General features: G+C 44.2%; 1 protein-coding gene across 1 annotated transcript; it reads right to left on the reverse strand.

Annotated features, from left to right (window-relative positions):
• Positions 1–267: 267 nt before the first annotated feature.
• On the reverse strand, positions 268–7,891 carry LOC126100197 (lipopolysaccharide-induced tumor necrosis factor-alpha factor homolog). Its single transcript, XM_049910796.1, has 2 exons — positions 7,723–7,891; positions 268–407 (listed from the first exon to the last, which is right to left on the reverse strand). Exons 1-2 carry the CDS (start codon positions 7,889–7,891, stop codon positions 268–270), a joined length of 309 nt encoding a protein of 102 aa, XP_049766753.1.
• Between the last annotated feature and the right edge of the window lie 5,991 nt (positions 7,892–13,882).

Raw genomic sequence — 13,882 nt, forward strand, 5'->3', positions numbered from 1 at the left:
GGGCCTTCGGAGGAGCCAAGTTGGAAATCTGCTCCAATCGCGACGGAAAACATGAAGACCAGCCATATCCATCGCAGAGAGGCAATCCTGTGCGCGAATCCCACAGGGCCGCGTTCGCCGTGGCCGTGGAATCAGGACGTCGACTTGTGAAAAGTGTACATTGATGTAGTGGAATTCTTCAAGTTTTTTTTTGTTTGGCTGTTTTATGAAAAGAAAGCTGAAGATCTTGGAACTTAAACGCATCCCGTACTGGTGAGATGCGGGCACTCACCCCAGCAAACAGAGGATGCACGCGGCGACGTGTGTGGCCGCGCTGTGCTCGGAGTAGGTGGCGGTGACGATATAGGCGCCGCAGAAGGGGCACACCATCTCCATTGGCCACGGTTGCAGGCCCCGCCGCCCGTACACTGCACACACGTACGGTGGTGCGGCGCTGTCATCCTCGTGGCCGCAATGCTGCCATTGTAGTGATGTGCACGTAAGAAGGAGGGTGCAAGGTAGTGACGGGGAGCTCGTGAATGAGTCGTTCAAATGAACGCTTCATTCCAGTGAAGTGTGAACTAACCACTCAATTTCAGTGAACTGGTACTTCAAACTCTTCACAGATAGCACACTCCACACTTTTTTCTAGTTCACTCACTCTCTTCCCCTCTCCCTCTCCCACTACATCGGCGCTACGTCACTCATCCTCCCTTCACTTTAGTCCTCCCTCTACCGCCTGTCGACGAATCGCGCTGTGTTTGTGGGGAACGATAGGTTTACGGGTGGTTGGGGAGGTGAGGGGCGAGGGGAAGGCAGCATCAGCTGCTTCCTACAGTGCTGACATCATTACACGTGACTATTTGTCCAGTTACAAACAAAGACGCTGGCTGTGTGAGCACGCACAGCCAACATGAAAATAAAAGGTTTGTTAATAACACTGAAAGAGGGATTTTACCTGAAATCGTACCAATGACTACAAGTGACAGTTTACGTTTTGAATCTGGAGGGTTATTATTCTCAACAAAAATAAAATCTACAGGAAAACTTCTGAATAATTACTTAACGTAGGTATATAGACTTTGTGACAGTGGTAAACATACTCATTCTATTTTGGATTAAATTTTAAAAGGGACATAAAATTGGACTGCATTTCGTTGGTAGTCCTAGTTTTCAGTCCATGAATACAACAAATAATGTATCATTTGGCAGATAAAGACTTTTTTGGGCGCTTCATGAGAAAATGTCGAGCAAGATTAAATGTGATTCCTTCTTTATATGTGACAGGTTTCTCTGTTTATCTTTCCTTTGTCCCCTTCGACCATGCTCTATTTAAGTGAACTCAGACGCTGTAAGAGCGTAAAACGTTGCGTGCACTTTACTGCATAGTTCGGCCATCTGTTGGTAAAATTATGAAGTATTACGAAGCTTTATTGTACGAGCGAGGCGAAGCGAGCGGCGAACTGGGCAACTTCGCCAGGCTTCCATACTTCATGAATGAACTACTTCATTTGAACGCTTCACGGCAAAGAGTGAATGAATGAAGTAGTTCACGGGAATGAACGAGTTCGACCCATCTATAGTGCAAGGGCCAGCGAACCACGTAACATACCAGTCTATACCATCATTCTACCGCGCCTATCTGTAGAGCGCGCTTCTTGGTGCACATGGAATATGTAACCGTGATTTAGATGCTGAGTTACGTATGGTTACGGTATTTAGCGATTTTTGTGTTCATTGTGGGGGACATACAGGAAACTCGACAAGTTTTACATTAACCGAGTTAGAAGCAGATAGAGTATCCCAATTTGGCGCTTATCCAGGAGATGCCAGCTAGCAGCAGGGTAGGCAACGGCTCGAGCATGTTCCGTAGAACAGAGACACCGCATAGTGTTCTCCCTCCCTCTCCCCCTTTCTCCCACCCTTCTCTCTCTCTCTCTCTCTCTCTCTCTCTCTCTCTCTCTTTCTGCAGAAAGATTCGTTCACTCACCTTCTTACTTGCACGCTACTGAATAATGAGGTGCCAAACATCACGGGATAGCGATAGCGATATGCACATATACAGATGGTGGTAGTACCACGTACACAAGGTATAAAAGAACAGGGCACTGGCGGAGCTGTCATTTGAACTCAGGTGACCTACGTGAAAACGTTTCCGACCTGATTATGGCCGCACGACGGGAACTGCCGTTACAGACTTCGAACGTTGATTGGTAGTTGGAGCTAGACGTGTGGGAAATCGTCAGGGAATTCAGTATTCCGAGATCCACAGAGTCAAGAGTGTGTCGAGAATACAAAATTTCAGGCATTACCTCTCACCACGAACAGTGCAGTGGTCGATGGCCTTTCACATAACGACCGAGAGCAGTGGCGTTTGCGTAGAGTTGTCAGTGCTAACAGACAAGCAATACTGAGTGAAATAACCGCATAAATCAATGTGGGGCGTACGACGAACATACAGGATGAGTCAGGAGGAAAGGAATGTGTTTTGACGAGCGACAGCATTACTGATTCTGAACAAAAATCTTGATGTGGACATATGCCCTACTCCAAATGGTTTCTGAAATAGAACACTTTTAATGTACATTCCTATTTATTTTCTGTATTATTCATTGACATTGTTTACAACGTAGAAGAGTAATATAGAGGATGTTGAGACGAACATTTTGATACAGGACGCTTGTTGTCTATCAAGTCGGAAAAGTAGCTCAAACTGGCCTACGGAAAGTACCTAAGCTTCAGCATACGCGGGTCGCGCGAGATTTTCAATATTCTCGCGATCTCTCCACGCAAACTGTTAGTCCTAGATAAAAATAAATAGGACCTTTTTATGTAGAAAATTTAATTTACTTTAATTGTGTACTAAGTCACATTTTTGTTGGAGTGTGCCGTTTTCGAGTTATTAAAGAAAAACGTACAAAAGTGATATTAAACGTGTTCTGACTCGGAAACAGTTCGCAATAGGGCATATGCCCACAGGAAGTTTTTTGTTCAGAATCACTAATACCATCGCGTCTCAAAGCATGTGCCTTTCCTCCTGACTCGCCCTGTATCTTTTCCGGCAGAGCGGCTAAATTTGACGTTTGTGGGCTATGGCAGCAGAAGACCGACGCGAATGCCTTTGCTAACAGCACGGCATCGCCTGCTGTGCCTCTCCTAGACTCGTGACCACATCGGTCGGATCCTAGCCGACTGGAAAACGGTGGGCTGGTTAGATGAGTCCCGATTTTAGGCGGTAAGCCCTGATGGTAGAGTTCGAGCATGGCGCAGACTCAACCAAGCCATGGTCCAAGTTGCCAGCTAGGCACTGTGCAAGCTGATGGTTGCTCCATAATGGTGTGGGGTGTGTTAACGTGAAACGAACTGGGTCCTCTAGTCCAAAGAAGTCAATCATTGACCGCAAAGGGCTATGTTCGGCTACCTGGAGAACATTTTCAGCCATTCATGTTCTTAAAGTTTGAAGAACATTCTGGACAATTCGGGCGAATGATTCGGCCACCCTGATCGCCCGACACGAATCACATCGAACATTTATGGGACATAATAGAGAGGTCAGCTCGTGCACAAAATCCTCAGCGGCAACACATTCGCAATTACGGACAGCTATACAGGCAACATGACTCAATATTTCTGCAGAGGACTTCCATCGACTTGAGTACTTGAGCTCATGTTACGTCGAGTCTCTGCATTACGCTGGACAAAAGAAGTTCCGACACGTTGTTAGGAGGTACCCCACGACTTTTGTGACCGCGGTGTTGTGTTCCACTATTATTGCATGCGCAGAAATGTCAAAACACAGGTTCGTACCTATCTGGTGGAACATGCTGAAAATGTAAATGATGGGCAGGTATAGAGTAGAACTCAACTTTCCCAAAGTGGCGAGAACGGGAATCGCAAATAAGAAACTACTATTTAATACGAATATTTTCACAGAGACATCATCATCGTGCTCCGTCACATTTATAGGTAAGCATAAATCTACAGTACTTTCGTCTATCATTGAAACTAGAATGCAATATTTGTAGACAGGCGCTCTCATAAGTGAAATGAAAAAAAGAAGCAAAACTATTTTCATTATGAGTGGCGTGACCCAAGATGCTTCTGTGTCAGTCCGCGAAGCTTGGACCATGCTTTTGAACAACAAGATAACAACAAAATCAAGGGAGATAAAACGGGCTTAAAATATAGGAAGATCAATCCACGGTCCAGGCAAAGTCGGGTGGGTTAGCTGGTCAGCTGAGGTGCCGTATCGTGTCTGAGTGTTGGTAAATACAGGAAAGTATGCTCGACATGATTCATAAGGGACAGCATTTGACTTAGACAGAGGCACCCTTAGACATATAGAAGACTGTAATAAAATCGAATTCGCATCAGAATTCATATGCGAAAAATATCTATTCCAGACAGATTCCACATAATTCTACCGAAAAGCAAAAGCAATCTCGTGTTAATCGGTGGAGGAAAACGCTCAAAAATTCGACCGAATAAATGCATAATCCGCATATGACATCGTCACAGCAGACAAATTTGGATATATTCATTTGTGCCGGAAAATAAGCAGCAATTAAGTGTCTGAACCGAAATCTTCAAACGTGGTTCTTCCGTGAAGCACTTCCAAGAAAATGTTCGCTTGTTTCTTGGGTAACATTGGAGATTTCATGACCATTGGTTTAAAGCAGGTTTAAATTTTCTGAGGGCTGAAAACAAAAGGGCTATTAATGTTACCACTGTTTCGTAACACTATAATACTAATTACGTACGTTATCATAACAAATTTTTTCAAACACTAGCATTAACACTTGACACAGTGTGTGGAGGTTACAACCTGTGGAACGAATCTACGAAAAATGCCTTCCTCACATTGTCCGATCGCAACGAAGTTACATTAAACTTTGTACTATGCATGTATGACATAAAACTGAGACATACACGACACACTGGCTTAAATATCTCAAGAAAATGTGTTCTGCGAGTTTTAGGTAGTTCCTGGACTGGACCAAATATTGCTTCAAAAAATTGTTCAAATGGCTCTGAGCACTATGGGACTTAACTTCTGAGGTCATCAGTCCCCTAGAACTTAGAACTACTTAAGTCTAACTAACCTAAGGACATCACACACATCTATCCCCGAGGCAAGATTCGAACATGGGACCGTAGCGCTCGCGACGTTCTTGACTGCAGCGCCTAGAACCGCTCGGCCACAAATTGCTTCATTATTCACTTCGCGACAGGGAAACGAACTAATTGACAGCGCAACACAACATTTACTATATTATGGCTACTACATTGCTGCAGGGCCTACAAGCTTTATTAAAATTATTATTATTATATTACTATTATTATTGATAGTGGTCTGAACTCAAAACATTGACATGCTAAAAACTCCTAATTTCTACCAATTCAGAAGTAAGTCTTGCATCAGTCAAGTGATTTACGAACAATAAGCATAATGTACAAATTTTAATTGGGTTGTCTTTAAAAGTTGCACGGCGGAGGTTCGAATCCTCCCTCGGGTATGGGTGTGTGTGTTCGTCGTTAGGATAAATTAGGTTAAGTAGTGTGTAAACTTAGGAACTGATGACCTTAGCATTTAAGTCCCATAAGATTTCATACACGTTTTTTTCTTTAAAAGTGGATGCAGGGTGTGACAGAAAAAGCGTTGCTAGGGAGAGGATTTGTCCTAGCATAGTATGTGTATACCATCAATGTGCATGGTTGGTTTTCCATTCTGAGGAGGAGTTGCAGGTAACATTGTGCCGAACTGAGAATTGTTTCATCAATCTGTAAGTAAAGCTTGAAGGAAAAATCATTAATAACTGTGTCTTTGGCTCATTAAACGCGTACAAAAAGTAAATGTCATTTATCTTTCTGTCATTTTAAAAATAAAAGTGGTCAAGGAAAATTCTTCTTCATTCTAAAGTTTAGTTAGGCAATGAAGTTCGTACACTACTGGCCACTAAATTGCTACACCAAGAAGAAATGCAGATGATAAACGGGTATTCATTGGACAAATATATTATACTAGAACTGACATGTGATTACATTTTCACGCAATTTGGGTGCATAGATCCTGAGAAATCAGTACCCAGAACAACCACCTCCGGCCGTAATAACGGCCTTGATACGCCTGGGCATTGAGTCAAACAGAGCTTGGATGGCGTGTACAGGTACAGCTGCTCATGCACCTTTAACACGATACCACAGTTCATCAAGAATAGTGACTGGCGTATTGTGAGAAGCCAGTTGCTCGGCCACCATTGACCAGACGTTTTCAATTGGTGAGAGATCTGGAGAATGTGCTGGCCAGGGCAGCAGTCGAACATTTTCTGTATCCAGAAAGGCCCGTATAGGATCTGCAACATGCGGTCGTGCATTATCCTGCTGAAATGTAGGGTTTCGCAGGGATCGAATGAAGGGTAGAGCCACGGGTCGTAACACATCTGAAACGTAACGTCCACTGTTCAAAGTGACGTCAATGCGAACAAGAGGTGACCGAGACGTATAACTAATGGCACCCCATACCATCACGCCGGGTGATACGCCAGTATGGCGATGACGAATACACGCTTCCAATGTGCGTTCACTGCAATGTCGCCAAACACGGATTCAACCATCATGATGCTGTAAAAAGAACCTGGATTCATCCGAAAAAATGACGGTTGGCCATTCGTGCACCCAGGTTCGTCGTAGAGTACACCATCGCAGGAGCTCCTGTCTGTGATGCAGCGTCAAGGGTAACGGCAGCCATGGTCTCCGAGCTGATAGCTGCTGCAAACATCGTCGAACTGTTCGTGCTGATGGTTGTTGCCTTGCAAACGTCCCCATCTGTTGACTCAGGGATCGAGACGTGGCTGCACGATCCGTTACAGCCATGCGGATAAGATGTCTGTCATCTCGACTGCTAGTAATACGAGGCCGTTGGGATCCAGCACGGCGTTCCGTATTACCCTCCTGAACCCACCGATTCCATATTCTGCTAACAGTCATTGGATATCGACCAATAAGAGCAGCAGTGTCGCGAGACGATAAACCGCAATCGCGATAGGCTACAATCCGACCTCGGAAACGTGATGGTACGCATTTCTCCTCCTTACACAACAACGTTTCACCAGGCAACGCCGGTCAGCTGCTGTTTGTGTATGAGAAATCTGTTGGAAACTTTCCTCATGTCAGCACGTTGTAGGTGTCGCCATCGGCACCAACCTTGTGTGAAATCTCTGAAAAGCTAATCATTTGCATATCACAGCATCTTCTTCCTGTCGGTTAAATTTCGCGTCTGTAGCACGTCACCTTCGTGGTGTAGCAATTTTAATGGCCAGTAGTGTAATTTGGGGGGGGGGGGGGGGGTACTAGCTGATGTCTCACTGCATTTAAGGATAATGGTATCAGAAAAGTAGGGAACTACTGGTTGAAAATATGAGAGGAGGATTAGTCCTGAAAGGTATAGGACCTACATGAATTTGTAAGCCATAGGTCGTCAATGAAATCAACAAAAACAACGGAAAACGTCGCATTATTCTTCAATTACTCAGCGCGTCAAACACTTGGTTATTTGAGAAATAAAAACAACGGGTAAATGTTTCCCTGCCCCTATTCATCTGGTTTGTCTCCTAAGGACAACACATTAATTTGAAAGGTGAGTATTTTGAGAAACAATAGAACAATTTGCCCCAAAAAATGTTTTTCTTTCACTGCGTTTGTAAAATCTTAATAGGCAGCCCTCGTACAAGTCGCAGCCGCTACCTGGCCTCGCAGTAATGACGACGGCGGTAACTGGAGGGTGCTCCAGCCGGCGTCCTGGGTTCGAAGTCCGTCGGTCTCTGATAGCCTCCTCATAAGGAGGCGGCGGCGCCGATGGCACAGGCCGAGGCGGGGACGGTGGCGGCGCAGACGGCGTCGGCGGCGACGACATCGGGCTCTGGCGCTGCTGTCGCCCGCTGCTGGGGATCAGCACTGGAAGGTGCACAGCTTCTGTCTCAATACTGGGTTGGTGGGATTAGAAGTGGCAATAGCAGCAACATAGGCCGTGGGTGGAACTGGCTCTTGGTCGTGAATGGGTAATTAATTATTATATGGTAGTGATACTATTTACGAGGGCTTTTCAGAATTCAATATCTAATTGGTCGCGAAATGGCAGCCACTGTGAACATCACAAATATTTTTTTTGCAACAATTCGATACTACTTCCAGCTGCTTCTATACATAGTCTCCGCTCCGACTTAAACATTTGTCATAGCTGGAGTGAAATTTTCACTCTACAGCGGAGTGTGCGCTGATATCGAACTTCCTGGCAGATTGAAACTGTGTGCCGGATCGAGACTCGAACTCGGGACCTCTGCCTTTCGCGGGAAAGTGCTCTACCAACTGAGCTACCCAAACACGACTCACGCCCCGTCCTCACAGCTTTACTTCTGCCAGTACCTCGTCTTTTACCTTCCAAACTTTACAGAAGCTCTCCTGCGAAACTTGCCGAACAGTTTTAATCTGCCAGGAAGTTTCATATCGGCGCACACTTCGCTGTAGAGTGAAAATTTCATTCTAGAAACATCCCCCAGGTTGTGGCTAAGCCGTGTCTCCGCAGTATCCTTTCTTTCAGGAGTGCTAGTTCTGCAAGTTTCGCAGGAGAGCTTCTGTAAAGTTTGGAAGGTAAGAGACGAGGTACTGGCAGAAGTAAAGCTGTGAGGACGGGGCGTGAGTCGTGCTTGGGTAGCTCAGTTGGTGTCGGCACGGTAGCTCAGCGTGTTCGGTCAGAGAGCCGGTTGGCCTCTGTAATAAAAAACTGAGTGGAACGATCAGCCACCGAACTTGAACGTCCGCAACGACCAAACACAACGATCAATAACGAACAAAATGCAAAATAAATAAATAAATTTGGTAGAGCACTTGCCCGCGAAAGGTAAAGGTCCCGAGTTCGAGTCTCGGTCCGGCACACAGTTTTAATCTGCCAGGAAGTTTCATTTGTCATAGCGCTGTGCCAACTTCCCAGTACCCTCGTCATGGGAGGCAGCCACCTTTGCTTTCCGCCACTTCTCTGAGCTAGTCTAGAGTTCGTTGTTTGTGCCAAAATGTTGTACTCATGTGCGTAGAGATGATCATCAGAGGGAGCCAAGTCCGGGTTATTTGGTGAGTAATCAAACACTTACCACAGAAAACTTTGCAGAGGCGTCCTCATCGTCCTTATAGGTGAGATCGACAATTGTCATGAAGAAGGAAATGCATGACCCGTACGTTACGTGGGGTTGCAATAAATCAGGCGGATCCTCGCAGCGGGCATCCATACTTGGCAGGAGAGACTGCTGTTCTAGGTTTCCTTACGTGCTCACTGTGTGCTCACGACTCAAAAGAGTAACATGACGCGATCGACGGGCGTGCTAGAGACACTGCCTAACAGCTTAATCTGATTTTCACTGTCGTTTCCATTTCGCGATCAATCGGACTTTACGTTCCGAATATCCCTCGCATTAGCAACACTAGTAGTGAACACAAGCAGTAAGCAAGAGCACAACAGTGTAAGCAAAATCTTACTGGTTCGTCAGTAACAATAATTTGTATATAGTGACAGACATATAAGGGGCAGTCAAATGAAAATGAGACCCACGGGAAAAAATTAAGTAAACTGTTTATCATTTCAAAAGTGATTAGCGTAATTGTTAATACTTTCACCTTACTGAGAGACAAAACGGTCAATGCCTTCATGGAAAAATGTTTGCGGTTGCCCACGTAACCATGATTGTACGCATGCGTCCACCGTTTCGTCCGAAACAAATTAACTGCCAAGGATGTCTTTCTTCAGGGCTCCAAAAATACCGAAATTGCATGGACAGAGATCAGCACTGTATGACAGATGTGTAAGGGCCTCCCAGTGAAACTTCTGCAGCGTAATCGAAAGAGCCTTGGCAATATCTACCGTGCATTTTCCTGCAACAGAAAGATGCTGTCATTTAACATCCCCAGGCGTTTGGACTTGATGACGTGCTTCAGTTCTGTAAAGTGTCCATGTACTGCTGTACGTTAACCGTGCAGCTGTGTTACAGAAAGTCAATGGGCAGCGGGCCCTTGCAGTCAAAGATAAAGGTCATCATGACATTCGAGATGACGTGCCTCTTGTTTCGACTGGGCTGCAGAAGTTTCGCTCGGAAGCCCTTACACATTATCCGAACAGTCCCGCTCCCTCCCCACTGAGATAAATGTATTAACAGTTAGGGTTCAAAATGGTTCAAATGGCTCTAAGCACTATTGGACTTAACATCTGAGGTCATCAGACTAACTAACCTAAAGACATCACACACATCCACGCCCGAGGCAGGATTCGAACCTGCGACGGTAGCAGCAGCGCGGTTCCGGACTGAGGCGCCTAGAAGCGCTCGGCCACAGCGGCCGGCAACAGTTAAGGTGATTACTTTTCAAACAGTAACCAGTTTGCGATCTTTTTTTCACCTGTCTCGTATTCATTTTACTGCCCCTTATAGCGTTACCAACAGGTCACTAGAAGGGGATCTAAATCAATCTGCACGTGTGCTACAGTTCTCCCAACGCAGTAATACTCGAGTCCCTCAATCAGAGAATAGCCTGCAAGTTAACACTAAATCCTAAGAGGCATAAAATAATATTACAATTAAAACTTAAATTTCGCACACGGATCACAGGAATAATGTCGTTATGGAAATTTTATGCATCTCAGAATATATTGTATAATGCAAAACAAGGCTTCCCAACCTTTTCAGCTGGCGGACCCCTTCTTCAGTCGATAATCCATGGCGGACCCCTAGTCAGTCAAGAGCACAGTAACTTCAAATTTCAGAGCGAAACCCATGGGAACTGAAAGATTCTTAATGCAGGTGCCATGTTCCCAATGAACCCCCCCCCCCCCCCCCCCGAAGTATCAATAGTCTTTGGTTTAGAGATGAATGAAACCAACCTGAAATTAACGATCCAATTGGAATTCTCACTGTATCCAGACACTTACTAGTGGATTTTCTCCCTTTGTTCAACACACTATAGCCTGGTTAAAATTACTTGGTAATTGAAATTTCATACGATGGACCTGTCTTCCTCCAAGAACAATCAACATCACGTCCAAACTGTTCGCTGTTGACAAGCTGTCGCTTATGGTCTGTTCACTCCCACTATTTAGCTACTGTTATGTAAGGAGCATGCATATTTCGTAACAGTCGTGTGTGTAAGTGTGTGTGGGGGAGATGAGGGGGGGGGGTTTCGTGAAATCCGAAGAAAAACATTCAAATGTATGTAAAGTCTTCCTTTGATCGTCCTCCCTCCTCATTCATTTCAACTGGAAACTTCCCTTGTTGTGAAGGCGATGGAGAAACTGCAGCCTTCTTCAATGATCCTGACTTCAGCCACCGGTCCATGTTAGAAGTAATAAACTGGTCAAAAATCGACTTAGTGCACTGACAAGGCAAGTTTAACATTTAATGGTGCCTGGGGCCGCATACGTGCCAGCGAGCGCTGTGTTTGGTCGACAAAGCTCGCTCCGCGCATGCGTAAAAGGTTTCAGCGCATCTAGCACCGTGAGCCGGCGCACAAACGACCCCCGTATTGTTGCTAAACAGTCGATCACAGAAGCCGCATTCTCCGGCACGAAACTGCGTATACGTTCTCACTTAGGAACCGCAAAGACTGCTTGGGGATACGACCTGAAGTAAAAGTACACATGTTTTTCACACGAAAAAACAAGTGATGAATTTGATTATCACATTTTTATTCAATAATTTTACTCATTATTTGACACTATTTGGTGAAGGGCGACCGCGGACCCCCTAGAAAGAGCCGGCGGACCCCTAAGGGGTCCTCGGACCACAGGTTGGGAAACCCAGATGTAAAATATAGTTGCCGCTACAATTCACGTTCTTGGTTTCCTGTTTGATAATTAATTTAATAATACAATAAGTTTGAGATAATATAAAAGCGACAGCAGTCGTCTGGCGGCAACTGTCAGTAAAAACTGCATTGAAAGTGACTGAGTGGATTTCTTTAGATGCTTAGAAAGTATCCTTAAATAGGCAAATAAAATAGTTATACACAGAAATAAGTACCTTTGTAAATAATATACAAGCATTTAATGATCATGATTACATACGGAAGAAACTCTAGCAGGCTATATAACGCTTTGTGGATGACCTGTAGCGTTATCTCTGTTGATTAAATTCAAAAATATATTTGTGATTGTTTTGTTATTGTATATTTGCTATTTTCAACATGCACTGTGCATGCTAAATTGTGTAATGATGTTAAAGTGAGCGTGTTTCTACATAAGTGGACTACAGAAAGCAATAAACAAACTTTTCGTTTCAAAATTCACCATAGACTCTATATAAAGATCAATTTTAACTACAAACTTGCGCGTGTTTGATATATTACAGTAAGGGCAACGAACAATGCAGCACTCCACACATCGGAAGCAGTACTCGTAAATGACATAATACATGATGAGCATGCTTGACATAAGGTGATGTCAACCGTAGTGATGAAGAGTCCTTTCTATCTTTCTACAACTATTTAGTAAAAAAATGAATTTATTTTCTGTGCTGGTTGTAAACGTAAGTATAATTTTCGAGCTTACCTTTACCTTTTAATCAGCTACTTCAATGCAATCCAACTCCTGTTGACCTACCGTATGTTTTTTCGTCATCACTTAATTTTCCCGCCTTCTACAACTCACTATCAAGTCCATGATGTTATGTAAATGGAGTCAGAGATTCCATTACCTGATTACAAAGAATATAATGTACCACATCAACATGACATACAAAATCTTTGTTATCGCGCATAGTGTGCTAAAATCTCTGGAGTGACCCACTGGATGCCCAGAACGGATATTTTGACCGCAACATACATTGACCCCCAGATCACGTGACACTGATGTGGCGCATATTTGTCATCAAAGCGTTCTGCAGCTACTGAATGTTATTCGATCGCAAGTACCGACAAATCCCGTAAAAAAGTGCTACAGATTCAGTATCGGCGTTTCAGAGGCGTCTTAAATGTTTGCATGTCTCTGGAATGAACTTGCCTTAAAGCAAGGACATTTCTCGTGTTTGAGACAAGTTCACCTTAGATGTATCTTATTTAGCTTTGGGGGAAAAAGTGGATTACCACCGCTATTCTGCAGTTTCGTACTGTACTCGGTCTGATTTCGGAGTATCAGTAGTAGTAAATTATGCTCCAGTGGCACTGCTAAATGGTTTCATAGTGCGCCAATATCATCTAAAAAGAGTCCCAAAAATGTAGCATTTATCACTATGATGAACAGAAAATTATTGACTTATAACAAGTGTTCGTCCATTACTCTGTTTTAAATATTTATCTTCCCCATAGACAAGCACACATTAGTATTCAACGTTTTAACTAATTGTTTGGAGCAGTTTATGTACGTGTGAAATTTGCATTGTAAAATAAATATGTGGCGGAAAAATTTGAAGAGTTGAATAAATGCACAACAAAGAAACCTTACACTAAAAAAATACATTTCATTCTCCTTTATAGACATTCCCGGTAAGCAGTATAGTTAGCAGTATCTTACATTAAAATTCGGCCTTTCAAAAATTTTTCTAGTCCTAAAGTATCATCTTTTATGTGAATTTACTACCCTAGGTCCGCCTGCTTAGCTGGGTAGTAACGTGCTTGTCTCTCGTGTAGTGGGCCCTGGTTCGATTCCCGGCCGTGTTGGAGATTTTCTCCGCTCGTGGAGTGGGGGTTGCGTTGTCCTCATCAGCGACGTGCAAGTCGCCCAATGTGGCGTCAACTGAAACAAGACTTGCCCTTAGCGGCCGAACTTCCCCGATGCGGTCTCCCGGCCAAAGATGCCATACGCTCATTTCTATGTTACCAACATACGGGAAAGGTGGGCCTTCAAACTGTACTCGGAACCAAGATCTGGAGAGAA

The sequence above is a fragment of the Schistocerca cancellata genome, chromosome 1, assembly GCF_023864275.1.
Source record: "Schistocerca cancellata isolate TAMUIC-IGC-003103 chromosome 1, iqSchCanc2.1, whole genome shotgun sequence".
Lineage (NCBI taxonomy): Eukaryota > Metazoa > Arthropoda > Insecta > Orthoptera > Acrididae > Schistocerca > Schistocerca cancellata.